The sequence below is a fragment of the Poecilia formosa genome, unplaced genomic scaffold, assembly GCF_000485575.1.
Source record: "Poecilia formosa unplaced genomic scaffold, Poecilia_formosa-5.1.2 Scaffold487, whole genome shotgun sequence".
Lineage (NCBI taxonomy): Eukaryota > Metazoa > Chordata > Actinopteri > Cyprinodontiformes > Poeciliidae > Poecilia > Poecilia formosa.
Genome location: NW_006800426.1, coordinates 31,039 through 58,184, shown reverse-complemented (window position 1 = coordinate 58,184; position 27,146 = coordinate 31,039). Strand labels below are relative to the sequence as shown.

At 39.0% G+C, this 27,146-nt stretch overlaps 5 protein-coding genes across 11 annotated transcripts; 3 read left to right on the top strand and 2 right to left on the bottom strand.

Moving 5' to 3' along the window:
• The first annotated feature begins 241 nt into the window (after window positions 1-241).
• LOC103156562 (patatin-like phospholipase domain-containing protein 2) lies at window positions 242-5,714 on the top strand. Of its 3 annotated transcripts, XM_007578669.2 has the most exons (8): window positions 248-631; window positions 1,581-1,813; window positions 1,946-2,011; window positions 2,900-3,109; window positions 3,805-3,865; window positions 3,980-4,192; window positions 5,128-5,268; window positions 5,445-5,714. In XM_007578669.2, the coding sequence occupies exons 1-8, from the start codon at window positions 427-429 to the stop codon at window positions 5,489-5,491; spliced, it is 1,176 nt and encodes a 391-aa protein (XP_007578731.1). In that variant the 5' UTR covers window positions 248-426; the 3' UTR covers window positions 5,492-5,714. The 3 variants fall into 3 exon arrangements, with proteins under 3 accessions (XP_016519949.1, XP_007578729.1, XP_007578731.1); XM_007578667.2 differs by having other exon boundaries at window positions 247-631; window positions 3,805-4,192; XM_016664463.1 differs by lacking the exon at window positions 5,445-5,714 and having other exon boundaries at window positions 242-631; window positions 3,805-4,217; window positions 5,128-5,221.
• Window positions 5,715-5,812: 98 nt separating this feature from the next.
• LOC103156561 (G/T mismatch-specific thymine DNA glycosylase-like) lies at window positions 5,813-15,408 on the bottom strand. Of its 2 annotated transcripts, XM_007578664.2 has the most exons (11): window positions 15,247-15,408; window positions 14,589-14,663; window positions 12,566-12,732; window positions 11,667-11,995; window positions 11,497-11,566; window positions 10,411-10,546; window positions 10,212-10,294; window positions 10,023-10,117; window positions 7,882-8,053; window positions 7,567-7,719; window positions 5,813-6,885 (listed from the first exon to the last, which is right to left on the bottom strand). In XM_007578664.2, exons 2-11 carry the CDS (start codon window positions 14,645-14,647, stop codon window positions 6,761-6,763), a joined length of 1,389 nt encoding a protein of 462 aa, XP_007578726.1. In that variant the 5' UTR covers window positions 14,648-14,663; window positions 15,247-15,408; the 3' UTR covers window positions 5,813-6,760. The 2 variants fall into 2 exon arrangements, with proteins under 2 accessions (XP_007578726.1, XP_007578728.1); XM_007578666.2 differs by lacking the exon at window positions 14,589-14,663 and having other exon boundaries at window positions 15,247-15,407.
• An 873-nt stretch (window positions 15,409-16,281) lies between these two features.
• tdg.2 (thymine DNA glycosylase, tandem duplicate 2) lies at window positions 16,282-21,615 on the bottom strand. Of its 4 annotated transcripts, none has more exons than XM_007578654.2 (10): window positions 21,211-21,615; window positions 19,863-20,201; window positions 19,526-19,730; window positions 19,308-19,377; window positions 18,522-18,657; window positions 18,169-18,251; window positions 17,516-17,610; window positions 17,255-17,426; window positions 17,019-17,157; window positions 16,282-16,632 (listed from the first exon to the last, which is right to left on the bottom strand). In XM_007578654.2, exons 1-9 carry the CDS (start codon window positions 21,264-21,266, stop codon window positions 17,063-17,065), a joined length of 1,251 nt encoding a protein of 416 aa, XP_007578716.1. In that variant the 5' UTR covers window positions 21,267-21,615; the 3' UTR covers window positions 16,282-16,632; window positions 17,019-17,062. The 4 variants fall into 4 exon arrangements, with proteins under 4 accessions (XP_007578716.1, XP_007578719.1, XP_007578718.1 ...); XM_007578657.2 differs by having other exon boundaries at window positions 21,506-21,612; XM_007578656.2 differs by having other exon boundaries at window positions 19,526-19,725; window positions 19,861-20,201; window positions 21,211-21,281.
• Window positions 21,616-22,128: 513 nt separating this feature from the next.
• Window positions 22,129-24,090, top strand: uqcc6 (ubiquinol-cytochrome c reductase complex assembly factor 6). The gene is made up of 3 exons (XM_007578660.2): window positions 22,129-22,263; window positions 22,923-23,048; window positions 23,531-24,090. Exons 2-3 carry the CDS (start codon window positions 22,941-22,943, stop codon window positions 23,648-23,650), a joined length of 228 nt encoding a protein of 75 aa, XP_007578722.1. The 5' UTR covers window positions 22,129-22,263; window positions 22,923-22,940; the 3' UTR covers window positions 23,651-24,090.
• A 355-nt stretch (window positions 24,091-24,445) lies between these two features.
• efcab10 (EF-hand calcium binding domain 10) lies at window positions 24,446-26,921 on the top strand. Its single transcript, XM_007578653.2, has 4 exons — window positions 24,446-24,591; window positions 25,484-25,648; window positions 26,484-26,574; window positions 26,667-26,921. The coding sequence occupies exons 1-4, from the start codon at window positions 24,489-24,491 to the stop codon at window positions 26,710-26,712; spliced, it is 405 nt and encodes a 134-aa protein (XP_007578715.1). The 5' UTR covers window positions 24,446-24,488; the 3' UTR covers window positions 26,713-26,921.
• Window positions 26,922-27,146: the final 225 nt, after the last annotated feature.

The window sequence follows — 27,146 nt, the reverse complement described above, 5'->3', positions numbered from 1 at the left end:
TCAATGCCACCTTGTACAGTGCTGCTCCTTTTATTGCACATTAAAGGAAGTTATAAAAAAAATTTCGGTTTCCATCATACTATTTATATTTATATTTTTAATTAACATTTTAATAAGCGTTCAAACATATTAGAAAATCACCCAGGCTTTCACATGATATTCTTGTTTAATAAGCCAGGTCTGCTTATGGAAAGCAGCTGGGGCTCAAATGGGGCCAAGTAGTGCAGGTCATTCAGCTGTTTTGATCACTAGTAAAGTGTGTGTGTGGGTGTGTGTGTGAAGGTGAGTGAGTTGGTCGTACTTTTTCCTGTTTTGTAACATTTGATCCTGCTAAGCCCCGCCCCTTCAAGATAACACGTTTCTTCAGCTGCAGCGTGGGGATCCCTGCAAAGGATCGGGAGATAAAAATGGTTTGAGTTCTGCTGAATGGGAGACGGAGGGAGAATGGTGGACCTGTCCTCGGAGTGGAACATTTCTTTCGCAGGCTGTGGATTTAGGAGCATCTACTACGTCGGCGCTTTGAGCTGCATCCTGGAGCAGGTCCCTCAGCTGCTGCACGGAGCCGCTATGTTTGGGGGGGCCTCCTCCGGTTGTCTGGTGGCAGCAGCCCTGGCTGTGGGGATTCCCATTGGTGAGTCCTCCATAGAGCCAGGCTGCTCAAATACATGAAAGTATGAATACGAGTTCATTAGAAATCAACTTCTTTTCGAATAATCCAACTGTGGTGTTTCAGAAAATTTCACACGATGCCATCATTCAGATCTAAAGTAAAGACTTTCTGATACTTTTCCAGTTCTGCGTTATCTTAAATCAAGTGTTATTAATGCTGTACGCAGCTCTGAGCCCACGGGGAAATGTGAGGGCAAATTCCATAGTTCACATTATATTCAGAGATAATGGAAGTGAATCAAAGCAAAACACAGCATTCACAACAGTAGGCCCAGTCAGTGGGTTGGTTAAAGATTTATTACATCACAAAATTTATTTTGAAAACAAGACTGATACTTTTTTATATACTTGTTAAAACTGCCATCATGTCATTACATAATGAAGACATAATATCAGACAGACAATCTGTGAAAATGTCCAGCTCCTCCACCTTCTCCCTACTAATGCACATCTCCGGTCAGAAACAACCAATCAGAGTCAGGAGGAGGGTCTTATCGCTGTCAATCAACCTCTTCTTGGCGCTGCTAAATGTGCTAGTGACAGAGAAACAACTTGTCATTACAGGAAAACCGTTTATCATTGGTGGACATGCTGACTAGCATTAGCATTTATGACAGGCTATGTTGTGGTGAACCAGCTGCAGTGTGGCAGAGAGAAACAGGGAGGGTTTGAGCAGTACACTAGAGTGATTGACGGCGCCAAGACCCTCGCCCCGGCTCTCATTGGTTGTTTTTGAGTAGATCTGGGAGAAGGCAGAGTAACTTGGTTTCCCCCCACCACACACACATCATCTGTCTTATACCATCCCAGTTTTAAAATATATGTAAAAAAAAAAAAAAAAAAAATGTATTAGAGTTGCATACCTCAGCTTTACTGTAATTTATGAAGTCTCAACCTCTCTCCCTCCTCAGAGCAGCTGTGTTTCAGCATTTTAAATATGGCAAAGGAAGCCAGAAAACACACTCTGGGAGTTTTCCACCCGACCTTCAGGATGCTGCAGACAGTGCGACACTCTCTGCTGGAGAAGCTTCCACAGGACGCCCACCTGCGGGCGTCAGGGAGGCTCTGCGTGTCCCTCACCAGACTGGCGGACGGACAAAATGTGCTGGTGTCAAAGTTTGACACCAGAGAGGAACTGATTCAGGTTGGAACTGAGGATCAGGTCGTTCTATGACGGACGGTTAAACAAGAGTAGATCAAACCAATAACTCACAAAGTACTGCAACAATAGATATTTAGTTTTAGGGAGCTGCAGTGATTGTGCTTCTCCTCACAGGTTCTCATGTGCAGCTGTTTTTTTCCCATCTACTGTGGCTTTAAACCACCATCATACCACGGAGTGGTGAGTTTGTTCCCTCTGCATCGTTTTCACATGTGGGATAAGCTCTAGTTAGCTTAACTCAGCAGCTGTGTCAGTGTTTCAAGCCAAAAAAACATTTCATAAACAAATCAGCAACAAAGAGGAGAAATTCAACTTGGAAAATTAATTTTGAAACAAAAACAAAATAGTTTAAACACAAGTGTTTACCGGAATTTTACAGTTAAGATACAAAAACAGGGAGAAGATCCACTTTTTGGAAGCTGGTTTTACTGGCAGCAGTTTGGAGGTCGTGGATGAGAAAATTCTAGAAACCATCAACAGGACTGGTTTTGTGTTTCTGCACTGCAAAAACACAAAATCTTAACAGGTAAGGTTTTTTTTTGTCTAGTTTCTAATGCAAATATCTTGGCACACCTGAAATAAACTAACTTACAAGTGATGTTTCGGCAAGATATAGGAGATTATTTAGGCTCCTAATTACTCAGTATATATATATTAAAAAGTACTTGTTCTATTGGGACTTACCATGAAAAAGTATCTTGGTTTAAGTGTTTTTTTGTATTAATATTAAGGAATTGCTTACTTAAAATAATCTCATATATTGCTGAAAATTGACTTGTAAATTAGTTTTGTCTTATTCAAAGTGTATTAAGATACTTCCACCAGCAACTAGACAAAAAAAAAACTTAAGATTTTGTATTTTTGCAGTGTGTGGTGATTACCATCTACCACTAATATTATTAATGTTATACACCATATTAACAAAACTATCAATCCCTCCAAATCCTTGAATTCAGGGATTTTCAAATCAGCTACATGCCAACAGGTGTGTAAAATCAGGCACTTAGGCACAGGACTTCATGTTTTGTACCTGGTCATCTAGATTCACAGTGACCTCTGCTTCCTCAGCTCTATGTGGATGGAGCTCTGAGCAACAACATGCCCCTGTTTGAGCACAGAAACACCATCACCATGGCCCCCTTCTCGGGCGAGAGCGACATCTGCCCCAGGGAGGGGACCTTCAACTTTTTTGAGGTCCACTACGGCAACGTGAGCATTCAGGTTAACACCGGCAACGTCTACCGTGTGTGTACGTCGTTCCTCCCTCCGACTCTGGAGGTGAGTGGAAATGGAGAAATGTGATTTTTAGGCCCAGTCCAGACGTAGACGGACATCTGGGGGAAAATCGAATACGTTTTTATGCCCTTTGGCCTTTCGTCCACATGAAAACTCAACTCGACGTCACTAAAAATGATTATTTACAAAAACTGAAACAATTGTTGAGAAAATTCCATGGGGAAACAGATTTACATTCCCATGCATTACATATTGCAATAAATAATTTTCCCACGTACTTCCTTTGACATGATTCCCAATCAATATCATCTTGTATTTTACTAACTTTATATTCTAATACGCAATTTAAAAGCGGTTCACTCTTTACATCAGTTCCATGCAAATAAACTTCCTGGCGCCATGTTTGATTCCCAACAGGATTCTGATTGGCCGACACAGGTTTTAGCTCTGCGCTACAGTGCCCCCTGTGGGTTTCAAACAACACTGGGGTGGATATGTCTGCATTCATCATGACATCATGTAAATAAAAAAAAAAACTTTTCGAAAACAGATTCAGTGTTGCACGATAATATTTTTGTAAACAATGTGGTGGAAATATTTGTTTTTATAAAGACCCGGCTTTGTGTTCAAATCTGAGTATTCTGTTTCTTAATCCTGATTTTATTCTTGAAGTTTAACAATGAACAGGTGGAACAGAGAAAACCTCCAGTTCTTCTTTGTGTTTTTGTCTCAATCAGAAGTTAGCCGAGATCTGCCACAATGGCTACACGGACGCTCTTCGTTTCTTGAAAGAACGGGGTGAGCATTCCCACTTCCATCCTCACTCACAGCAGGTCTTTGAAACCTTTATTTGTATTGCCGTCTGCAAAGTCAGGCCTAAGTACATCGCCAGTCAAGAATTTATGAATTTAGATCTGCTCAGTGTGAAGCACGTCCCTCGGAGTTTATCGCTTGGGAAAGGCTGGACCACACCTCCTTGTCGTGAGCGTGGAAAAGAGCGGGCTAATGCAGAAGAGGCCAGGCTGAGGAGGATGCTGCCGTGCAAAGAAGGAAACTCTGAGCAGGAAGAGCAGACACAGCTCAGCCACAAAGTCACCCACAGCCTCCCCGCCAACATCCAGGAAGGTCAGAGTGGAAACAAACACTACAGGTCCTGACAGCAGTAGGGATGCAAGTTATCGACTCATCAGTTTGTCTAAATACACCTGCTTGATTACTCCTATCGATCGACTAACAATTAATTGACAAGTGGCCACAAAAACTCCATTTTTTTCTTGTCAATAAGGCCGGCCGTCTTTCCATAACATGAGGGGTTGTATTTTTCATTTGCTGAATTTAAAAAAGAAGCATATCATTCTATTTGATATTTGATTTTAAATGTTTTGTGTGTCAGCTATGTTAAGTACTGACTGGGTAAACGGAAAAATGGGGGTTTCCTCTCATTATTAAACTTATGCAGCCCTCAAACTCAACCCTTCTTATTGCCATAATGTCTTTTTATATCATGGTAGTTTTTCTGTTCGGCCCTCCGGCTTCATAACAAATCAGTAGTTTTTGGTTGAGAAGTCGACACTGCTCCGTCATGTAGCTCGGCTGAACGAGCGCTACGGAGTTGATAACTGAAGGAGCTCATCAAGTTTTTATATTTCAAAACAGAACCGCATAAAATGCATCTTGTATCTCACACCAGACTCTGGACCGTTTCTCTTTCCCGTTCTAGTATCGCCGCCATCTTTGTTTCTATAACTGGTTCCGCTTGAGGACGATTAACGGCGCCCTCTGCTGGATGGCGGCCAAACTACAACCCTATAAGACGGTCTAAGCCGACGTTATTAGTTAATCTATTAAACCGTTAATCAACATTCAGTCACAAATCGATTAATTGTTTGCATCGGTAGCTTGCAAGGTTAAAATAAAGTTAGATTTAATATCTTTTTGAATGCAAACTACTACTCTGAGCAGCATGAGGTCACAGACTGAAATAAAATGAAGATAATGTATTTCAAATGTCTCCTGAAGTAGACCATAAAGTTTGCATTTTGATTGTGTTTCCACGTTAGTGCTGTGTGAGGTGTGCCAGCATAACCGCGACCCAATCAGCCGGTGGTCTCGGTTTACTCACTTCTTCCCAGTAAAACTCATCATTTACATGCTGACCCTGCCCCTCCGGCTTGTACAGCTCAGCCTCTCGCTCGCCAAAGGTAAAGTAGATTTGAGGGTTTGTTTTTATTTTAAATTGTGTTTCATATGTGGCATAATGTACATGGAGAATCAGGAGCAATAACCCCAAAAAGATTTGTCTCAAAGATTTATGCATCGCAAAGCATGAACTTGACAGATTGCTCATCTCTCTTTTTCTTTTACTCTTTATTATTAGAACAAGTCCTTTGGCTCGGACCGTGCAGAGGGAGACACAAAGTCTAAACCCAGACTACTTTTAGTCCAGTTGTTAATTTGGTCCTTTGTTGGTTTTTGTATCAGGACAAGATTCTGTAGAAAATGTTAAGATGATATTGGACACAGAAAGCATGTCAAAATGTAAAAAAAGTTAAGTATCCATTTGTAAAAGTATATGTAAACTATTTTATTTAACTTCATAATTTCTAATGGTCTTTCTCTTATCAAATAAAGGTCATATTTCCTTGAACCCCATTTTTTTCTTGAATTTATCTATGAAATCCACATGAAAAAAGAAAGTTGTAAATCACTGGACCTGATTTGTTATTGAAACTAGCAAATGTGTTGTTTTTTTAAGACGTGATATTATTACGTAGTTCTGAGATGAGCTTTGTGTGCCTTAGTGTCCTGCCTGTGCCACACTATCCATAGCAAGATGCAGGTAAGAGAAATGTGTCTTTAAAGGGAAAGTATAATGTAAAATCAACTTTTGACAATTACATCATGTTCTAATGTTATTCCCTTATTAAAAAAAAAAACACCTTTTAATAACTCCGAATGACTACTTCATTGATTTTAAATCCTGTTAAATTGTGCAGAAATCCCATAAAGTGAGTGATGAATCAGTAGAATAACATTTTAATCAAGAAATGTTTCATAAAATCCAATGACAGTGACATTTAATAAACATACCATAATCCAAAGCATCTAAAGTAAAAAAAAAAGACAAAAAAAAAACGATTAATGAAAACCATTATAGGTTGTGTAACTTTGAAAGGCCAGTCCGGCTGTAGGACTGATGACGTTAATGTGTGGTCTCAACAAGTCGGTATTGTGCATCGTATCAGTTCATAGCACCTTGAGTGTAGCAGTAATCCTGATTCGATCCTTCCCTCCAGAGAAGTCGAGCTTAAAGAGAACCTGGAAACAGTCCGTCTACTGGAAACAGTAGATTAAAATGTTGACTCCACCTGCAGCTCAGTGCAGTCCTCAACAGTACAGCGATTAAAAACAAATGCTTAAATACATAGTCAGCCAGTTATGTCCCTGATTTACACATGTAAAATGGCTCACGAATATAAAAAAACAACAAAATAAAATGTGCAGAAAAAAAATCATTCTGCAGTTTCAGTTAAATCCTAAAAGTGTTTATACTCCACTTTGCTAAAAACAAACAAACAAACAAAAAAAAAACCCCAAAACAAAACGGGGAACATCTAAAACCTAACCGACTGTGGTTTGGAGACTGAGTTAGCTAATGTCTCTGGAAGGTAACGAAGACTTTTCTCGTCTTCCTCAAGTGCTGCTGGCGTTTGGTCCGCTGCCGATGTTGGGAATCTCATCGGCAAACGACTGGGTCATCCACTGTCCGTCTGGCAGCTGACCCTCTGATTGGGATGTGGTCGCCTCCTGTGCTCCTTCTGAGGACGGGCCACAAACGGACAGATGCAGATGGAGAATCATTGAATGCATTACGTCAGCGGTGTCAAAAGCATGGCCCTTGAAAGGATTTTCAACTTTCTTTGAATTTAAGACATTTTAAGGCCCTATGAAGATCATTATGAATGGAATTTAAGACCTATATCTCCACAGAAATGTATAAAATTCATTGAGTCACGCTGCGATAAATTTACATGTATGACTCAAAAAAAGCTAGCTAGCTAGATGGTACATTTTAGCAGCTAAAGTAGCCTCAATCGTCTTGAGTCACAGAACGCAATGAAAATGCCAGAGTGCAACTCAAACTTTTACCTGACAGAAAAGTCCCAGAAAACATAGAATGAGATTAGATAGTTATGTCCCGGCAAAATTTAAGACCTGTGATTAACTTATTTAAGGCCAACTTACTTTTTAAATAAATTAACATAAGACATTTCAAGGCCTTAATTTTAGGTATGTGAATTTAAGACTTTTTAAGGAGTCTTAAATTCCTTAATTTAAGCTTGTTTCCTCAAGCCATGAGAAAACAGGCTGAGTGGGAGCCCCAAATTAAGTATAGATAAATGATTCAAGATGTCACGTTGGTGGCTCATGTTTCAAATAAATCCCATTTTGTATCTTGTTAGGATTCGTTTCAGGTTTAGCCATCTGCTGGCGGTTACCTGAGTTTGCGGTAGACGTGAGCGTACAGTGACCGTTGGTCTGGCTGTTGGCCTGGCCTTCTTCAGCTCCTCTCTCCACATACGCGCCGCCGTAGGCGTCCTCATATCCCGGGTCGTACTGCTCCTCTTTTATTGCTAACCTCTTGGCATCCTCTGTTGGCATTCGGAGAGAAAAAATAAAAATAAAAATCAACAAGATGCTGAATGAAACTCAATCAAACAGACTATCATGCTGTAATATTAATGTGTAAAACGGTTTAAATCATTTACTCCAGCTTATCTAGCTTACATATGCATATTGATGATGAAGCCTACCCTTAGCTAACTGAAGATCGAATGTGTAGTTGACTTCCTCGATCTCGGTAGCTTTCCGGATGCCCTTCAGCTGATCCCGGAGCTCCCGCAGCTTGATGTAGAAGTGAACCTTGTCCTGAGCACGAGGAAACTGGGCACAGCGGGCGCTGGAGGAAGGCATCAGGTACAAGGCCTAGAGGAGCAGTCAATCAATGGACAAGAGACTCTGAAGTTTATGAATGCTAAGCTGCCTGTAGAGGTATTTCAGTGAGCAGCAGGTGATCTTTGTTTACTACTGAGACAGATCTGATGATGAGACGTCATTTACCTTTTCAGCACATTATTAGCAGTTTGCAATAATAAATTTTGTCTGGGAACTACGTGAGAACAAAACCGTATCAGACAGTTTAGGTTGGGATATTAAAAAATATTAATGTTGTAAAACCAAATATAGCTTTTAAAAGTCTGACAAATGTTACCAGCTGGTTGTGGTGATTGTTATAATCGCTAAACATTTTAATAACACTGGTGTGATTCATCTTTTAGTTTTTTTTCTTCTGACAAAAAAGAAAACAAAGTTCCTCTATGTTAAGTTTGGAGTTACCTATTCATTTTGGTTTCAAACTTCCTGATGGCACTGTAAGCCACACTACACACCGCCATGCAACTTTTCTTTCTTTCTTACCACGACGCCGTCTTAGGACCATTGTACACACAAAATTCCTGCCAAAAAACCTCAAGGCATTTCTTGAAAAAACAAGTACCGTATTTTCCGCACTATAAAGCGCACCTTCAAGGAACGGCCTATTTTAAAACTTTTTTCATATATAAGGCACATAGAATAGACGCTACAGTTAGGGTTGCCACCCGTCCCTTACAATACGGAACCATCCTGTATTGAACCTATATGGGACGCGATTTGTTCCGTACTCTACAAACATGGATGTGTAATAATAAAATGGTCCCTGAATACTTTATATAGTAGGCTGCCCCAGTCATTGTTTCATTCACGGTGTTAGTGTTGCGATATTGTGCCCAACTGCTTTCTGGGTAACACAGACCAACCGACAAGCTGCCACCACAGTCTCTGTCTCTCTTCCCCCGCGCCCCCCGGCTTTAAATGTATAGGGGCTGGTCCCTTGGTAACCCTAGTCGAAGCACCCCGGATGAATGTCTAAAGCCACTTTGTTGACATAAAGAATGTCAACAAAACAGTCCGACTCCGGTCGGCGAGGGGAGCCTTCCGCGACTGGGCCGGGGCGTGGCCGGACGACGGTCACCCTTCTCCGTTTGCGCACAGCATGTTGGTGGAGAACGTGGTGCTAAAAGACCTGCAGACGACCTGATTATCAGGTCGGTAGGTAGATAGGTCAGTCAAACTTTCTTAACAAACCAGCGTTCTGACAACTATCCCAGCGTGCATCGCGGGCTTCTTCTTCTACGGGCGAAAATGAAGTCGGCGGCTGCTTACCGTAGTTGCCAGACCTGTCGTGGCTCAATATTGGTCCATATATAAGGCGCACCGGATTATAAGGCGCACTGTCAGCTTTTGAGGAAACTGAAGGTTTTTAGGTGCGCCTTATAGTGCAGAAAATACGGTAAATTTCTTGAGTTTCAAAAGTTGAAAATGTTTTTTTTCCTCCAAAATTTCTGAGATTAATCTTAAAATTTTGTTGTTTTTTTTGAGCAAATTTTCAACTCTTCAAGCTCAAAAATATCCTTGTTTTTTCAGCAGAAATGTTCTCTTTTCTTTTCCATCTCCAATTGCTCCAACATGCCATTGACTGTTACAAACACAATCCTGAGAATTTTCTTTGTATTTCATGTGATCTCCAACACAAAGCCGTGTACAACTGTGGAATAAAAGGAAAATTAAATATTTGTTTTGCCAACAAAAATCTGTGGCATGTATTGTGTTCAGCCTCCTTTATTCTGATACGTGAAAACTGAAAGGTGTGACGAAAGAAAAAACAGACGCCACTCAACAAACGTACAGAAATAAAGTCTATTGAAGTTTATGAATGTCACTGCTGAATGCTCAGGTGTTGTTTCTTCAGGTATTTCTGTGGAGCTTTAGCGTGTTTGTCTTTTTTTTTTCTTTTTTTTTAACAAATTTGATGTATCACAGTGATGTAAATGTAAAGGCAGATTTCTGCTCTCACCACATCACATTCTGGGATCTTGTGTGGCTGCAAACCAAATTCCAGCTTTTGTGGTTTCTTGCCAAACAGTTCCCGGCAGAACATTTCATAGATACCTGGAAAAAAAGAAAAAGAAATGCAATGTTGCATTGTATCAAATCAGTGTTGCTCTGAAGATCACTGAATTGATGGTGGTGGGGGGAAGCATACATTTTCCATTGAACACAGCAATGAGCGGTTTGTACTTCTTCAACTTCTCCACGAGAATTTTACCTCCTTCTCGCAATTCTTTACTGGTGGGGGGAAAAAAAGAAAAATCACATAAAATGCAGCATTTTACCATAATCTGAACTGGAGATCTTAAGCTTTTTCTTTTTAATTATTATTATTCACCAGTTTACATGGCTACCTTGAGAGGTCTTTGCTCCCTGGGGTTGCCCTGGAAACCATATTGGTGAAGCCCATTTTGTATTTGACCGGCAGCGTCGTGTCGTGCATGTGGTTGAGTTGCTCCTCGGTGAATCCAGACAGAAACAGGCATTTCCCTGGGGAAAAAACAACAACAACATGTTTAGAACGTAAAGAAATGTTAGTGGTTCTCTGAAAACAACAAGAGAATGACCTAAAATGTAGGTGGAGCTACATTTGATCCAGTCTCAGTCTCAAATTCATCCATCTTAGTTGGCTCGGATTAATGCTAAATTAACAAAAACAAAAAAAACAAAAACGTCGAATCAACCTTGCTTACGCTGACAGATACTTAAAATATCAAAACCATCATGTCTGAAATGTGCAGCTTACAACTAATTTGGCCTAATTTCCAAAACTTTTCAATACAAACCTCATACTGTAGCCGTTTCTAAGCAATAACTGAGACTGATAACCGTTTGGCTTTTATTTCCTGGTAATCAGGTGGCACCCTGACTTTTAGATTTTGATCCCAACTAGTTGAACTAGTTAATAGTTCAACTAAAACGGCCACTGTATTCCCTAGCCATACAAAGAACTAGAAAGTTTGGGAAATGCCTAAAAAGATCAATGTGAAAATGTCTTTAACTCTTCTCCAGCCAAATTTGCGGGACCATAATTCCGCAACAAGTTGCGCTACCTGAAAAATTCCAAAGGTTTCTGAAATGGGAGACGTTGTGCTTTCCAGCCAATGTTGGGTTATTATGGTAATTTCATCCCCACCATAGCAGGAAGTGAAATTAATCTGATGAAACACTCTTTTAATAGACGGCAAATTGCGAAAATAACTTTCTAGATATAGAAAGTTACGGTTGTTATGGATACATGGGCAAATATATTTACTCACACAGCATTTAAAGAACTTTGTACAATTAAAATAAGCAAAAATATTCAGGCTGAGATTTGAAACTTAAGATTTAAAGGGTTAAACTGCACATCATCATGTGTATTCAAACTATGGTGGCACTACAGGCACGTTGTTGCTACTTTGACACAAATTAAAAATAACCATAGCACCAGAACTCACAAAAATGATTTCCAGGTCCTGGAAACCACCGGCCAATAAAAGCTGCCATCAGTCCTGGGTTTATACCAATCTGCAAACAAAACAAGATGCCACTCGAGTTACCAAAACCCTGAAGTCCCTCTGAACACATCCCTTCCAACACGGAGAGTCAGGTAAAAACTGGACCTTACAATGACATAGTCCAGGTTGTAATCCAGCAGGTCGGGCAATGTCTTCTTCATGACTTCCTCCTCCGTCATCCCTTTGAAGCGGTCCACTTTCCTCTTCACCTTCTTGAAGCTCTCGTCGATCTTCTCCTGCTTGCCCTCACCCTGAGCCTTAGCTGCCTTCTTGGGTTTCGGACCTGGTTTAGCTTTTGGTGCATTTGGGTCCTTCGGTGGTTTTGGTGCTTTGGGGACCTTTGGGGGTTTTGGTGCTTTGGGGGCTTTGGGGATTTTGGGGGGCTTTGGCGCGCCTGGTTCCTTGGGTTGAGCTGGTCTACCTCTCTTTTTAGTTGGAGCTAGAAGACAAAAGGTTGTACAACAAAATCTCTTTTAGAACTTTATGATTGTTGATGGTTGTTGTTGCCTCAGACTGTGATAACGTACTAGTGTGACAACATCTCTAGATAGACTTAATTCCTTTAATATTAGCCTCCCATGTTTCATTTTAAAGGGGCAGTATTATATAAAATCAACTTTTTTGAGTTTCACATCATGTTATAATGTTATTCCCTCATCAAAAGCAAACCTGGAGTGTTGCTTTGATTCTTTTATGCATGTTTGAGAAATCCCTTAATCTCCATGGCAACAATATAGCTGTACAAAACGCCTGGGTGGACCTAGCTCCGCCTTCGAGGACAAAGCTCCTCCTCTGAGCTGCAGTTTTCAAGCTTCTGCCTCACAGAGCAGCCCTCCTCCACTCAGTTCCTTCAGACTAGCCAGCAGCAATTAGCAAACATTAGCACCTGCTGAGCTCATTATATAATTCACATAGAGCAAATAAAGTTACTACACTGAGTGACCTCTCTGTGGTAACGCAGAACAAGACTCTCTAAACTGCGTATGTTATTTAAAAATCTTCCCAGTACGTTTAGTCAGGTCAGCAGGTTCCGTCTGCTCCATGGTGGGCTCTGGGTTGGCCATGTGGGCCCTGGCCGCCTCTGCAGTCGGATTCTCTGGGTAGTGGAACTGATGCTGAGGGTTGAAGTTGGCGTACTGAGCCTGGAGGGCTTGGAACTGCTGGGCGGACCGAACCCTGTGGCAGAACAATGTCAATGAAACATTGAATTTTAAGATTGTAAGGATAAGGCCCTGGACTGCTCTGTGGAATAAAAGAGACTTTGATATTGTTAATTCAATCAATGCCTTTTTTTTTTATTAAAAATTAATTTAAAATAAAAAATCTGATCATAAGAGAATGTGTTTAATCAAATGCAGTTATTACTGTCAATATCAAGCATTTTAGTGTCATAATCATCAGCATTCATCAGCATAAATTAATATTATGAAAGCAATAAGTCTTGTGGGAATACATTTAGAATTCTGCAGTATAACATTTAGTATTCATAAGCACAAAGTCAAATACCACCTTTCTGAAACAATTTTTAATAAAAACATAACATTTTATTATTTTTGCAAATATAACTCGCAGTACAGTGAATGGAGCTATTTAAAAGAAATTGTCAAGTGAATAAAACTGGCAAATCTTCTGTTTTATCAGCCATGACCAATGAGTGCAGCCGATGTTTAGTTCAGTGAGCGGACCATTCTGCCAGCAACGCCCTTTGGTGTGGACGTTTTAACTGAGTGAAGACGACTTTTGACAATTGTAACGCTAGTATTTGTGACGCTAGTATATGTTGGGCCTCCAGTCATGAAGGACTGAACTACACGCAACAAAGACACTGGTGTAAAAAACTATAAATCCCAGAAGGAGGATCTAGATTTTTGTAGTTGTCCGTCATTTTGACTGAAGGGGTCGAAAAAGTCCCGTCATAATCTACTTTTTGTGGTCAGTTTTTAAAATGATGACATTCAATTGTATGTAAATTTCATTTGGTTTAATTATACAGAGCCAGAACCGTAATAATATGCCAATGTTTATAGGTAAAGCAGCGGCTGACATATTTCCTAACTAAAGTATTTGCTGGTGCGCTGAGTGGCTCAGTTGATGGAGATCGTGCTCTAAACACAGTGATGGTCCTGAGTTCGATTCACAGTCCCGGCAACTTCCTGTATGTCCTCACTTTCTTCTTCTTCTTCTCTCCTCTTTCTTTATTTCTGTCTACTTACTGTTCACTAAATGCCACTAATTCCATAAAAAGTCGTAGAAAAATAAAACCGACACATTTTCTAGCAGTCAAGAAATAGTTCATACACGTTTGTCTTAAGACAAAAAAATATCATTCCAGGTTCGTTATTTTCCTGGTATTGATCGACATTATATTACAACTCGTACTACTATTAATCATCATTCATGGTCAGCGTCCTATGGAATGATAATGATAGTGGTAAGACAAAAGCAAAAGGGTGAATAAGTGCACATGTAAGCCTGTCACGATAACAAATTCTGCTAGATAATAAATTGTCCCAGAAGTTATTGCGATAAACCATAATATTGTTTCGATATGGTTTTCAGATACTTTAAGGGTAATGGCATAATAATGTAAGAACACTTTCTCTAAGATCAATAAGCTTTAAATTCTCATGATCATTTAAACACTGGAACTGGAAGACATTTTAAATATCCAAAGTAAATAAACAAAACAGGAAATAAAATGAATTATAAAGTCTCTGTAAACAAAATTATCTTTCAAACCGAGATAGTTGAGACCAAAGCGCCACACTGAAGACTTTTATCTTTCAGTATTTGGTTAAAAAGGCAGAGAAAAGAGAAAAACGATAAATCAAGCAAATGAAAATTATTGAGTTTCTTTTAATTTATCGTGGGATTAATTGTTTTAATGTGACAGGCCTATGCACATGCGTTCATTTCCATTGAGATGTTTTGTACGTACGCACGCACGCACGCGCGCGCGCGCACACACACACACACACACACACACACAAATGGAATACTTCCTGGCTACACTGGTGAGGAGGAAGACTCACCACTGATGAAGATACTCCGGGGAGACAACAGGCAGTGATCCATTCAGCTTTTCCTCCATCTTTAGGATCTTTGGACTTTATCAAATAAATCAACATGCATATTGAGGAAACATAGCCGCTGGCTGATCAGGTTGCTTAGCACACAAATGTAGGACAGGGTATGAAAGTGAATGCATGTGCTAGCATTTATATCATCCAACAAGGAAAATTAAAGACAAACATTAACATCAAACAAACTATGGCGATGGACCATTACAGTACAGCCAACCGGCTTTTTGACTGATGAAACTCTATAATGAGTAGTTTCCTTGACAACAAAGGGATGCAGCTGCTTTCTTCCCCCCAAAGACACAGCGAACACAATAACTAATGAAATAGAAAACGGTTCCAGCTTAGCTTTTATTACGTAGGTTTGGAGCATACTATTAGCAATTAGTTGAACAAGCTTCACATTAAATCATGTTTCATATTCAGTGTAATGGCATGTACCACAACTGTTTATTAATGTTTACCAACAGTGCCACAAACACTGCTAATGCTAGCCAAGAACTAGCTGGTCGATTAACCTAGCATGGGTGAATGGCTGCGCTCCACTGAGAAACCCGAAAGAAACTCTAAACATTCAGTTTCTTATTACTGTTTAATGAAGTCAACATACCTTGTGAGGGTCAGGTTAAAACTTTTGCTCTCTGTTATGACGATATCAGCTTATTTCCCATCAGATCCACACTTCAATTCACAGTTTCTGGCGGCGCTGGTGAAGCAACAAAGACATGACAAGCCAACCGGCCAACTTTGACACGGGAATAGCTCATGTTATACACAGAGGGGTGGATTGGAAAACGCCGCTTTCGGTCTTTTCAAAACAAAATGATTATGACGTTATATTTTTGCAAAGGGAAATCGTTTGTTTAAATTTTAATTGATTCCGTTTACAAATTATATATTTTTAAATTTCAGTAACACCAGAAATCCCAAAGAACGTAGCCACACTACACCTATTGTGGAGTTGGTATGAGCCGCTCGACTTTTAAACACCGCGAGATTGTCTGCGATTGGCCGATAGTAGTATTTAAAGGGCCACGTTTAGTGCAGCGATAGTAAAACGTTCATTTACTTAAAAGACACGACGATTTAAAACTGACTTTACAGAGTTTCCTTGACTTTATTTTTTAAAAACAATTTTGACTTGGAGCTTTAATTTCAGTCTTGTATTGCTATAAGTCTGTCAATAAATTCGAATTTGACGCCACATTTGTCAAAATCAAAAATACTTAGTTTTATTTTCATGTTGGCTTGTATCTGCAGCATTGTCAAATATTTTCTATTTAAATAGTATTTAGTGCATTTTAAAAGTTTTTTTTTCCACTACAGAGAAAAAAAACCCTTTCAACATCACAACCTTTGCAAAAACATTAAAATTGCTGTAGTACAGATCTCTGCTGAACTCACCTGGCCAAAAAAACGACCCTGGTATCTTGAAATGATCTCAAAGAGGACTGCAAGGTCTTTGAATTCACCCCTCTTAAAGCTGATACGTTTAAATTACATTAAATGATGTACCATCCTTTAGTTTTTAAACATTACCCAATCAATTTCCCCCTTTGAAATCCAATGTATTTGAATTTCTTTAAGCACCGTAAGTGAGTCTTCTTAAACATAGGAAACTATTTAAAAACACACACTGAGCAGGTCACCTTTAGACGAGATTTAATAAAGCCGTGCTTACAAATCAAAGACATAACTCAATAATCCATGTATACAGCAGATAAATCATAAGATACGACTGTATCAAAATAGAAAATAATTCACTTGAAACAAATTTACATGATGCAATAAATAGTGATAAAAAATACCATAAAAACAGATACCAGACTGTTAGAAAAATAGCTGAGGTCTCTTGGTGGCAGTTCCACGGGTGCAGCACAGTCTTCTTTCGTTTCTAGGCTGATTTACCTTGCAACTTGTTCCGGGAAAAAATATTTTTGAGCTTACAACCCCGACGGTGCCATTCTGTCTTCTAATTGGTGTATATGGACTACTTCTGTGGAAAAAAAAAAAAAAAGTTACGCAATGCACATATAAATCTGTAATGTTTTTCTTTTCTTATAAGTCATTCAGAAGTCATCAATTATATATTATATATTATTGGAGTACAGCTAATTTAATGAGATAATGTACAATTTCTTCTTAGAGGCATGGACTCTGTGGAAGTCTGAAATTCAGTGAAGGGAGATGAGAATTGTGTAGGAAGGCAGTGACCAGGCTAGGTTAGCATAGCATTATGTGTGCTAAATGAAACTTTTTGGTGACATTTTGTTAAATTTAACACGGTTACAGTGATCGATGTGATTTAAAGCCTGTACCACACACCATCACACAAGGTAAACTTGCTCAGAATACCAGTCTTTTCCTACAGCTACACCATACCTGAGTGCTACAGTAGTTGGCCTGTGTTCCTCCTCTCCTCTGTCTCAGCTGCTCTGCCTCACCCCATCATGAAGCCCACTACAGCTTTCATATTCTGGATCCACTTGCTCTTCTTTGATTGCCATCCTTTTAGCGTCCTCTGCAGCACAAACACGCCAGTTAAGAGTTTATCAGAAAATAAATAAATTGCAAAACGCTACATTTCTTTCGGTGCCCAAAGACGTGGCGCAACGTACCTTTAGCCAGCTGCAGGTCGAAAGAGTACCGCGTCTCCAGCACCTCCCCGTTGGGCGTCAGACCTTTCATCTGGTCACGCAGTTCCTTCAGCTTTATGTAGAAATGCACCTTGTCTTGAGCACGGGGGAACTGGGCACAGCGGGGGCTCGACGACGGCATCAGGAAGCACACCTGAGGGTACAGGGGATAAATGCCGTGAAGATCCAGCAGGGTACTGGGAGTACGGTTCCATATTAAAATGCGTTCTGCTCGACACGTACCGTTTCAGTGTCTGGGATTTTGTAAGGTTGCAGACCAAACTCCAGATTCTTGGCCTTTACACCAAAGATTTCTTTGCAAAATATTTCATAAATCCCTGAAAAAAAAGTGGAAGAAAATTGTTGCTGATTTACAGTAGCTGCGTTTCCATTGACCATATAACTGTGCAATTTGACATTTCGAAATTCATTTCGCTTAATGGAAACACAGCAATTTTGAAAAAAAAAACTCTTGGTTTTTGATAAAAAGTTTCAGTGCTAGGATGAAGTGATTTTTTTCTGGCTGCATCAAAATTTGATTATTTCACAAAACTGCAACAGAAACTATTTTTTTTGCATCACACAAGTCAACCAAATGTTGACACAGGCGCAAACCACGAAGAAGAAATCAACAGGAAGTCAGTGGAAGGATGAGGGTGTCATGATAAGTCATGTTTTTTAACGACTCATTACATGAACAAATTTATTCACGTGAGATTTGAATTGATTTTAATTGTGTTTCTGATTTAACAGAAACACTTTCAACTGCGGAGTATTTTTCGACATTAGCTGAACACTGACAAAGTTTTGCTCACGTTTGCAACGGAGACGCAGCGACAGTCTGTGTCTGCATTCGTAGGATATCTTATAGCTTCAACGGGTTTGTTTCTTTTTACCTTTGCCATTAAAAGCGGCGATTAGCGGCTTGTACTTCTGTAGCTTTTCGAGCAGCTGTCGACCTCCCTCCCGGATTTCCTTACTGGCAAACAGAAAACGATGTCAGAAAAAAACAAGACACATTTTTTATTTTATTTTTTTTTTTTATAAAAAGAGGCATCTAAATTATGTTATTTTTTAAACAAGGACCCATCAGCACTGGCGTCCCCCATGGGTGCGTTCTCGCCCCACTCCTTTTCTCTCTCTAAAGTAAGCATCTTATGTTGATGTTTTGATGGAACATCAACATCAACACAATCTAAGAGTTCCCCCTCGGAGTTGAAATGACATCACATGGTCAGGTGGTTTGTACCTGGACAGGTCCTTGCTGCCCGGTGTGGTCCTCTCCACCATGTTGGTGAAGCCGATGCTGTATTTCTCAGGCAGGCTCTGGTCGTGCATGTAGTTGAGCTGCTGTTCGGTCAGACCAGACAGAAATAGACATTTCCCTGCAGAAAAACAAAACACATTTCTTGTTCGCTAGATCTGCAAATAGGCTGATAAAAGAAAAAATTGTTAGAGCAACTAAAACAGATTTAAAAGTGTTGGAGGATAAACCATGTGGAAATATTCACTCCCAGTAAAACCTTATTTTTTCCTCCCAAATTTTGTCAAATTACAAACACAAACTTTAATGTATTTAAGGTTTTTGTTTTATAACAGAGCAGCATGTAGTTCTGAAGTGGAGGGAAGTTCATACAATTCTAGAACATTTCGTGATTTATTATTAAATCCCCTTTCCTCTGATACCTTGAAAAACAAACAAACAGTGCAACAGTTGCGCAGAAAGTGAGTGTGTGTTATATGCGACGCATAGGGGCGCCACCCTAGAAGGGGCGCCAGAACAACGGGAAAAATTTACTTCTAGTCGGTATTTTCTGTATTTAACAGCTATTTGTGGATGTTTAAATGACATGATCACTGTATAGTATTACGAGATTATTTTGTACAATTTTATTCTTGTTTTATTTAAGGTTGTTGATGGCTGGATGCACATTGCACTTTCAGAAAAGCCTTGGCAGTAAAGTAAGCATTTCAAATAACAGCCCCACGATGGGGTTCCGCTTGTAGGCAGCACTGAGACAGAACTTCAACATACAGAAATGGTTCCCTGGGTTCGGATAATGGCGTCCTTTGTAGGCTGATAATAGTCCTGGGTTGATTCCAATCTGAGAAGAAACATAAAGGGGTTACTGTAGCAGCAAAATATATATATATATATATATATATATATATATATATATATTTTTTTTTTTTTTTATGGTACTGCTAATCAACTGTTTCAGAATCCATTGGGAAAAAAAAAAGACAACTAACTATTAAAATGTCAAGATTGTAGGCTAGGACGTCAGGGAGCGTCTTTGCCATAACTTCAGCCACGCTCATGCCGTTGAAGCGGTTCAGAACCCGTTTGGCCTTTTTGGCAGCTTCCGCTTCATCCATTTCCTCCTTCACCTCCTTATCCGCCACCTGCTGCTTAGCCGGTCGGCCTCTTTTCTTCTTTACCGGCGTCACGGCTGGAACAGAGAAAAGAAACTGAACAAAAAAACAAACAAAACAAAAACACACCACACAACATCTCATTTCTGCTTCGCTTGTGGTTTGTTTAAGTAAGAGGCAAACATCGGGATGTTCGAACGAAGTCGGTCTACCTGGAGGAGGAGCGTGAGGTTGAAGGTCAGGTTCCTGCTGGTGGATCATGTGCTGTTGCTCAGTCTGCTGCGGGGGCTGTAGGTGCTGCGGGTGCTGCAGGTGCTGTAGATGCTGCAGATGCTGCGGATGCTCGCTGAAGCTCGGCTGGCCGATCTGCTCCTGGTAATGACCGGAGGCCGGAGGGTAGCTGTGGTAAAAGGGCTCCTGGGGTTCCGATGGTTCCCTGTGGACAGACAGCTCCGCCATGACAGGCTCCTCCATGTAGCCGTCGGCGTAATGGCCCAGGCTGTGATACGACATCATGTGTTGGGCCTCAGGGTGCTGCTGATTGGCCTGGTACCTAGAGAAACGGTAGATAATAATAATAATAAATGAGGAGAGCAAACACACACACAGAATAGGACGAATGGCAAGGAAAACTGTCATGTCTAATGGTAAACAGTGTGAGTGAGAGAAAAAAATAAATGCACACAGTTCCACAAGACACAATACTTACAAACAACCATGCACTGACGTACATCACTTTGTGGATTATATTTGCCACTGTGTGCAGCTCATTTAAGGAAGAATGCAATATACAGTGCCTTACAAAAATATTCAACACTTTTTCTTTTTTAATTATACAAATAAATAAAAGAATCTGTAGCATAGTGAGCATTTTGTCCCATTTATGCTGCCCAAATAAAACATTGTGCCGACTAATTACTTCACGAAGTCAATCAGTAAATGGAGACCAGCTGTGTGTGTGATCCCTGTGTAAATACAACCGTTCTGTGACTCTAGCTACATGGAACATGCCATGTTTAGAGGAAAACTACTACTTAACACACTCAACAGACCATCTCCATGGTAACACGTGGTGGTGGTGGTGGTGGTGGTGGTATCATGCTGTGTAGATGTCGTTTTCTGCAGAGGCTGGTAAGAGTTGGGGTCTGAATATAAATGCACACCGCACTTTTCAGATGTTTACGCATTTTTTTTTTATTTCGCAAGGCACTGCATCTCTTCTTCCGTGTTTTGAGAATACCTATGTGTGTTTGTTTCCATCTACGTATCGGATGAGAAGTCGATTCCTCTCAAGTGTGCTGCTTTACATGCGATAGTTTTAACAGCTTTAACCACTCGCCCATCAATACGAAACAAACTTTTCAAAGCACGTTTATGAGTTTATCATTTTTGACTAGTTAATGTAATTACCAGCTATGTTGCGACCAGTCAAAAAGAAGCCTGAATGCACAGCCTGAACACCTGTCTTGTCATTTTCTCCATCATGCATGAAAATGAGTGTGTGAGGGGAGATAAGATGAGAAGTTCCCCCAGTCAGTCGGTCAGCTCCAACATCAACTCACCACTGCTGAAAATAATCCGTGGGAACCGTCAATGCTGTAAACTGCTTTTCCTCCATATTAACTGTTGACTTATTTCAGTACATTTAATGTAATATTATACTACTGCTAAAACTCACCGACACACTTTGGGTTACAAAATAATGCCTCCGATTAACACACAAAGAATCATCGTTACTAAAGGGAGGAAAGGGCTAATATTGCTAACAGCTATAAGGAATTATATACAGGTGTATTGAAACTGTGGGCCGAGCTGTACATTAGCGAACCAAATACGTACTGGAGTGTAGGAACATACCTGTCGTACATTTTCTGATTAAGGTTAACATACGGAAACGAAGCCGCCGCAAAACAAAGACCATTTAAATGCTCAACATTTTCTTCTCTATCTGGTTTAATTGACGTTCTTCCGCCACCTAGTGCTCATAATGTATACCTCAAGAGTAGAATTCTGTGTTTGTTAATATACTTTATATTCTGAATAATTGTGAAATTACATTTACGTACAAAACGTTCCATTAAAGTGGTATATAATATTTAGTAATTAAAATATTAAAAAAACATACAACTGACTGTAAAGCCAAGACCGCGGTAAGTCGCTAGGCGGCGATAAACGTTGATTTCGATGAGTACAACAACGCAAATAAATAGCATAGAAGAAAGTTGAAAGAATAGATTGTATATTTTTCTAGATCATCACTTTGTGTTTAAACCAGTAACCCAATCTAAATCGGTGCATTTGGTGAACAATTTATCTCTGTCCTCTTGCTTCGGGACAGCATTAGGTGAAATATATTTTAATATATGGATTTCACGTCGGTGTGGTAAATTTTCTTTTATTTTTAATCTGGAAGCTTCAGGGGCAACTTGACTAAGTGCTCTGGGAGACCGCGTCATCCGTAAATATATGCAGAGTGAGACGTCACCACTCATAGATCGTTTAATTGTTAGCTAAACATGACCTGTGTGCTGCTTGTGTCTCAATGACAGATACTGTAGTTTAAGATGGTTAGAAAAAACTCTACATAGCTCCTATTTTTTGATGTAATAAATAAGGTAAGAATGCAAAGGCACCGCTTCCTGTTCCTTTAAGTATATCTTAGCATTCTGCTCTTTTGTCAGGGCTAATTTAAATTGGTTTACTCGGACTTCGTAACCTCTCTTCCTGCGCCACATGTATGTAACCAACATTTTAGATATAGATACTGTCAAAACAAAACAAAACAAACAACAACTGTTAAGCTGGAATATTGATACATTTTTAGAATATGGCTTTTTCAGGTAATGTTCATACTGCAGTTTAAAAACCAAGTATAGAGTACTACAGAAAAGACAAAATAAAAATAAAATTAGTATGTAAAAAAAAAAAAATTACTGATAAATTGAAATATGTCATGTGGAAGAGCTGAACTCACCATCCCCACACTGATGGTGGGGTCATCAAGGTATGGGAATACATTTTTCTGCATTCAGTCAAATGTAATAAACAGTGTCCTCTAAGAGCAATCATAAGAAAATAACATGACATTGCACTGTGACTTTTTTTGTATGCTGGGTACTAAAACAAAACCCTTCTCTGGAACTTTTGGAGGATCTCAAGGGTAAAAAGAGATCAGAAAAATGTGGCAAACTAAGCTTGGCATCAACAGACAGCAGAAAGTGTTTATTATGTTTGTTTTTTTCACTATTAATTTGAGCAATCATCTCTCCTACAGGCTATCACTCAGTAACAGATGCCAGCTGGTGTGTCGTGGCCCCGGTACATCCGGATGTTGGGAGCCAGTGTTCTGGCCATGTTTGCAGGAGCACAGGTCGTCCATCAGTACTACCTTCCTGATCTGGTAAGAAGTAGCTTGAATCCATTGTCACTGTATAAGCTCTATTTTTTTTTTTCTTTTTCTTTCATTTGAAACTTTCTGATAAGAAGTTTAGAAACAATCTTATCAATAGGAATGTCAAAAATAATTCTTAAATAATATTTATTTGACTTATTCCAGCTGTCATTTGTCAATGTGGATTGATTGTACAACATACAATTTAAAAAAATAACATTTGAAAAGCAATTTAAGTGAAAATATGCTGTGCATTTTTTTTTCTCATCACCACACACAAGCTCAAACACACGCACGCACTCTAATGTCTGAAGACACAATTTTAGCAATCAGCTAACAATTTTGTGAAATACACTGATGTTACGAAACACAAGAGGTTCCCAGAATATGTCTGAAAACGTTTCCATCATATAATACCAACATTCATTTTGACTATAACTGTAAGTGTGGCACTCAGACCAAGATTGCTCGGTTTTTGTTTTGTGTTTCAGAGTATACCAGAAATCCCACCAAAACCCGGAGAGCTTCGGACAGAACTACATGGTTACAAAGCTAGAGAAGAAGCTGCTGCTGCCTTTCAGGGGCTTAAAGAAGGACAAAATGTGGACTGATGGGGAAATACATTTCTTTTAGAAGAAATACTACTATGTTCCTTGGGACAGAATCTCTACTGAAACGGATATGTTGGTCTTTCGCCTTATGTTATACACAGACAATAAATCTTCATGTCTGAATGAAACTGAGCCAAATAGACCTGGAGAACAGAACCATCACAAAGCATCATTATTACCTCCAGCCTTCTTTCATTTGATTGCGGTTTAATCCATTTATAATAATCAGTCGCAATTACACTTGGCTTTCTCTGAATTATTGTCATGAGCATAATTATTTTGATGACTATTTTGTCCATTTTAAATGTTGCTTATTTTAGAGAAGTAATGAAAAGAGTTAAATAATATTAGAATGTTTTATTAATACATGTCATGCCCATTACCGCCACGGTTTCCAGCTACAGGTGAAATATATAAATAATAAAAGTGTTAAACTGGAATGCTGGCAGTATCTTATCAATCTCAGAAATTCTAATATATATATATATATATATATATATATATATATATATATATATATATATATAAAATTGCGCTATGGTGAAGCTGTAAAGCGACATATACATTATTTGAGCATTTTTAACTTTTTTTGTGAAAGACGAACGTCGTCTTTTTAAGCCTCTAAGACATGAATTCGAAGCATGGTGTTATTGTAAATAAAATGTATATTTTTAGTGTAGAAAAGAAGCAGAAAAACATTGATATATATTTACAGACCTGCCTCCTTTCTTTCTTGTTAACGGAGTCGGGGTTAACGCGCAGTGGGTTTTACCGTTTCCGTGCGCGCGCGTCTGGCCTGTGGTATCATAGCAACCCTATTCAACAGAAAAGAGGAAAAATGTCGACCCAGAGAGAGAGAGACGCGAAAGAATATCTCAAGAAACACAAGATTTTTGAGCTCATGGACAACATGACCAGCATGCTCCTGTTTTACAGACCCGGTTAGAGTTTATTTCTTCCTCAAACGTGGAATATCCGTCTCTCGTGAGCTTCATTAGCACGATTTCTTTTTCACAGCTGCTGATTTACGGTTTGTTTAAATTATACTTAACGTCATCGTCACTGAATTCTGACACCCATCAAATGTTTTAATGTTAATTAGCTATTCACTTTTTAAAAATGTGCTTTGTAGAGATGTTCGTTGAGCTTATTTGTCTTTTAAACTCGCACTGAATTAAGTTCAGAAACTAAGTCTTTAAACTCTAAAAGAGAAGTTTCTGTCAGTTATCTTTGCCTTTGTAGTCATCAGGGCTAAATGAGTATTTACACAGTGCATAAAGATAAATGCAGTGTGGATTTTCTAAGCACGTTTATAAAGCAGAATTTAGTCTAATTCAGATTTCTAAAAGTTATGGCAAGCTTTGTTTTGATCTAAGATCCAACAACCATTAAAAAAATCGTCCTGCAAGTTTGGAATAAAAAATAACACAAAGGAAGAACAAAACTGATCCTATTTTTACACCAAGACACATGAGCCTATCAAACATCCAGCATATTCCAGATGTTTGTTGGTGGGAACAAAAAATATGTGAGGTCAAGGTGGATCTGTTGGAAGTATTTACCCCAAAAATAAATGGCATGTGTGTAAGAAAAATATTACTGTTGGTCCACTGTTTTCACCCTGTAAAAACAACAGTCCCTACAAATAATTTAAAGTCAAAAATTGCTTTGTTGTCACTGTAGTTAAAATATTTAGTCTGAATATCTTGATAGTTTTGATCTTGCTCTTTTTACATTTCATTTTCTTAAATTACTCATTTTCATTATTTCTTTTTCATGTGTGTCTAAGTTTTTGCCTTTGTCGTTGATGTGTTCGGTGACTGTGTCATTCAGAGAACCCCAAAGAGTTTCTCATTGAGCAGCTGGAGCTGCTGAAGGTTTCCCGGGAAAGTGGAATGAGAGGGCCAAATCTGTTTGACAACTCCAACCTGACTGCCATCTGCGGGATAATGGATCCCGCTAACCAGAAGTATATCAGTTTTGCACAGTACAAGCAGGGTGAGTGGTGCTGCTGGTCACTTTCAGGAAGACTTAAAACTGTAGCTTACCTATTACAAACTTTTTTTAAGGTTCTTAAAACTACAAACACTTGCTTGAAGCTGTGAAAGAATAAGCTTTGTTTTAAAATTATAATAAGATCTGAACACTTCTATAACTCTCCTGTTACAGGGGTGGTCACCAGGGAGTGAGTAGTAGAGGGGGCCTCAAAATATTGGAGAGAAATTAGAAAAATAAAAAAATTGCCTAATTTTTTTTATCATAAAATCTATAATCATTATTATAACTTATAAGTTAAAATAATTTAACTTGACTGGCAGCCATCTTTCTGACAGCTTGAGGAGTTGCTTTGCTCCTCAAGCTAGCACAGCTGTGCTAGCAAGCGCAAAATGGACAAGTTTCTGACAAGAAAAAGACAGAAGGAGCCGACCAGGAGCCCAGCTAAGAACTCATGGAAAACTAGAATTGGAAAGTGTAAGGCTGCCTCTGTTCTAAAAGAATGTAATAATTATTAATCAGTGAATAAAAGTAAGTTAGAAGAACATTCTAAAAGCTGACGTTTCTGTACACATTTTGTAGCATTGCCTGTGGGGTTTAGTGAAGGGGGTTTCTTCACTAAACTAATACTGTTTGCGGGATGGCGGCACGGAAAAGTTTGGGAACATATACCACAATTTATATGTACAGGTCATATTGTTGATCTCAACAAGGCCACTTTTGATGTATTAATCACATTTTTGCAAAGGCAATGTTATTTCTGTCAATACTGTAATTTACAGTGTTTCAGTGTGAATATCACTCGGGCTGCTATTTACAAAGCTATTTCTCCCCGCAGCTCTGACCATGCTCGGCATAAAAGACATCAATGAAAACCCTGAGGGTAGAGCAGAAGACAAAATATCCCACAAAAGTTTTAAAACCGAAGCGTAAGTGCAGCTTGCTGAGTCTGCTATGTTTGTCATAGTATGTTTTGTTATGAATTGTTCAGCGAGTTCATCTTTTTTTTTTTTTTGTTTAGGATGGAAGTTCTGATGAGAGACTCAGCAACATATGCAAAACTGTGAAAGTTTTTTTTTCTCCTTCCTCTGCAACAGCTGTTATTTTATTTCATGTTATATATGGTTGTAGAGATATTATTTGTTTGCTTCAGGTAGAAAACGTGACGTTGGTAGGCCTGTGGAAAATGCAGAAATTCCCTGATGAATTGAGCTCATTCTGATTCAATTTGTATTTTCTTTTATATTGTACATTTTAATAAATATATTAGCATGCACTCTTGTCAAATAGTCTCTCCGCTAGGCCTAAACTTTTACTTAATTTAATGTATTTTTCACACAATAACCATGTTTTTATATTAGCCATATTTTATTTTATGGCTGCTAGTTTTTATTTTTACCGATTTACAGCACACAAAGAACAGGGACCTCATTAATATAAGACAATATTTAAGGAATTATTACTTTGCTTTCTCAGTATTACCTATCTTGTAATTATATTA

Excerpts from the sequence above, each read along its gene's own strand:
- LOC103156562 (XM_007578667.2), top strand. The coding sequence starts at position 427 with ATGGGAGACGGAGGGAGAATGGTGGACCTGTCCTCGGAGTGGAACATT. Across the intron at positions 632-1,580 it reads GGCTGTGGGGATTCCCATTG|AGCAGCTGTGTTTCAGCATT; the intron begins GTGAGTCCTCCA and ends CTCCCTCCTCAG. Across the intron at positions 4,193-5,127 it reads CCCCGCCAACATCCAGGAAG|TGCTGTGTGAGGTGTGCCAG; the intron begins GTCAGAGTGGAA and ends TTTCCACGTTAG.
- LOC103156561 (XM_007578664.2), bottom strand. The coding sequence starts at position 14,647 with ATGGAGGAAAAGCTGAATGGATCACTGCCTGTTGTCTCCCCGGAGTAT. Across the intron at positions 10,118-10,211 it reads TGCTGTGTTCAATGGAAAAT|GTATCTATGAAATGTTCTGC; the intron begins GTATGCTTCCCC and ends CTTTTTTTCCAG. Across the intron at positions 7,720-7,881 it reads CGATCTTCAGTTAGCTAAGG|AGGATGCCAAGAGGTTAGCA; the intron begins GTAGGCTTCATC and ends GAATGCCAACAG.
- tdg.2 (XM_007578654.2), bottom strand. The coding sequence starts at position 21,266 with ATGGAGGAAAAGCAGTTTACAGCATTGACGGTTCCCACGGATTATTTT. Across the intron at positions 19,378-19,525 it reads ACAATCTTGACATTTTAATA|ATTGGAATCAACCCAGGACT; the intron begins GTTAGTTGTCTT and ends GTTTCTTCTCAG. Across the intron at positions 17,427-17,515 it reads AAATCCCAGACACTGAAACG|GTGTGCTTCCTGATGCCGTC; the intron begins GTACGTGTCGAG and ends CTGTACCCTCAG.
- uqcc6 (XM_007578660.2), top strand. The coding sequence starts at position 22,941 with ATGCCAGCTGGTGTGTCGTGGCCCCGGTACATCCGGATGTTGGGAGCC. Across the intron at positions 23,049-23,530 it reads AGTACTACCTTCCTGATCTG|AGTATACCAGAAATCCCACC; the intron begins GTAAGAAGTAGC and ends TTTGTGTTTCAG.
- efcab10 (XM_007578653.2), top strand. The coding sequence starts at position 24,489 with ATGTCGACCCAGAGAGAGAGAGACGCGAAAGAATATCTCAAGAAACAC. Across the intron at positions 25,649-26,483 it reads TTTTGCACAGTACAAGCAGG|CTCTGACCATGCTCGGCATA; the intron begins GTGAGTGGTGCT and ends TTCTCCCCGCAG. Across the intron at positions 26,575-26,666 it reads AAAAGTTTTAAAACCGAAGC|GATGGAAGTTCTGATGAGAG; the intron begins GTAAGTGCAGCT and ends TTTTTTGTTTAG.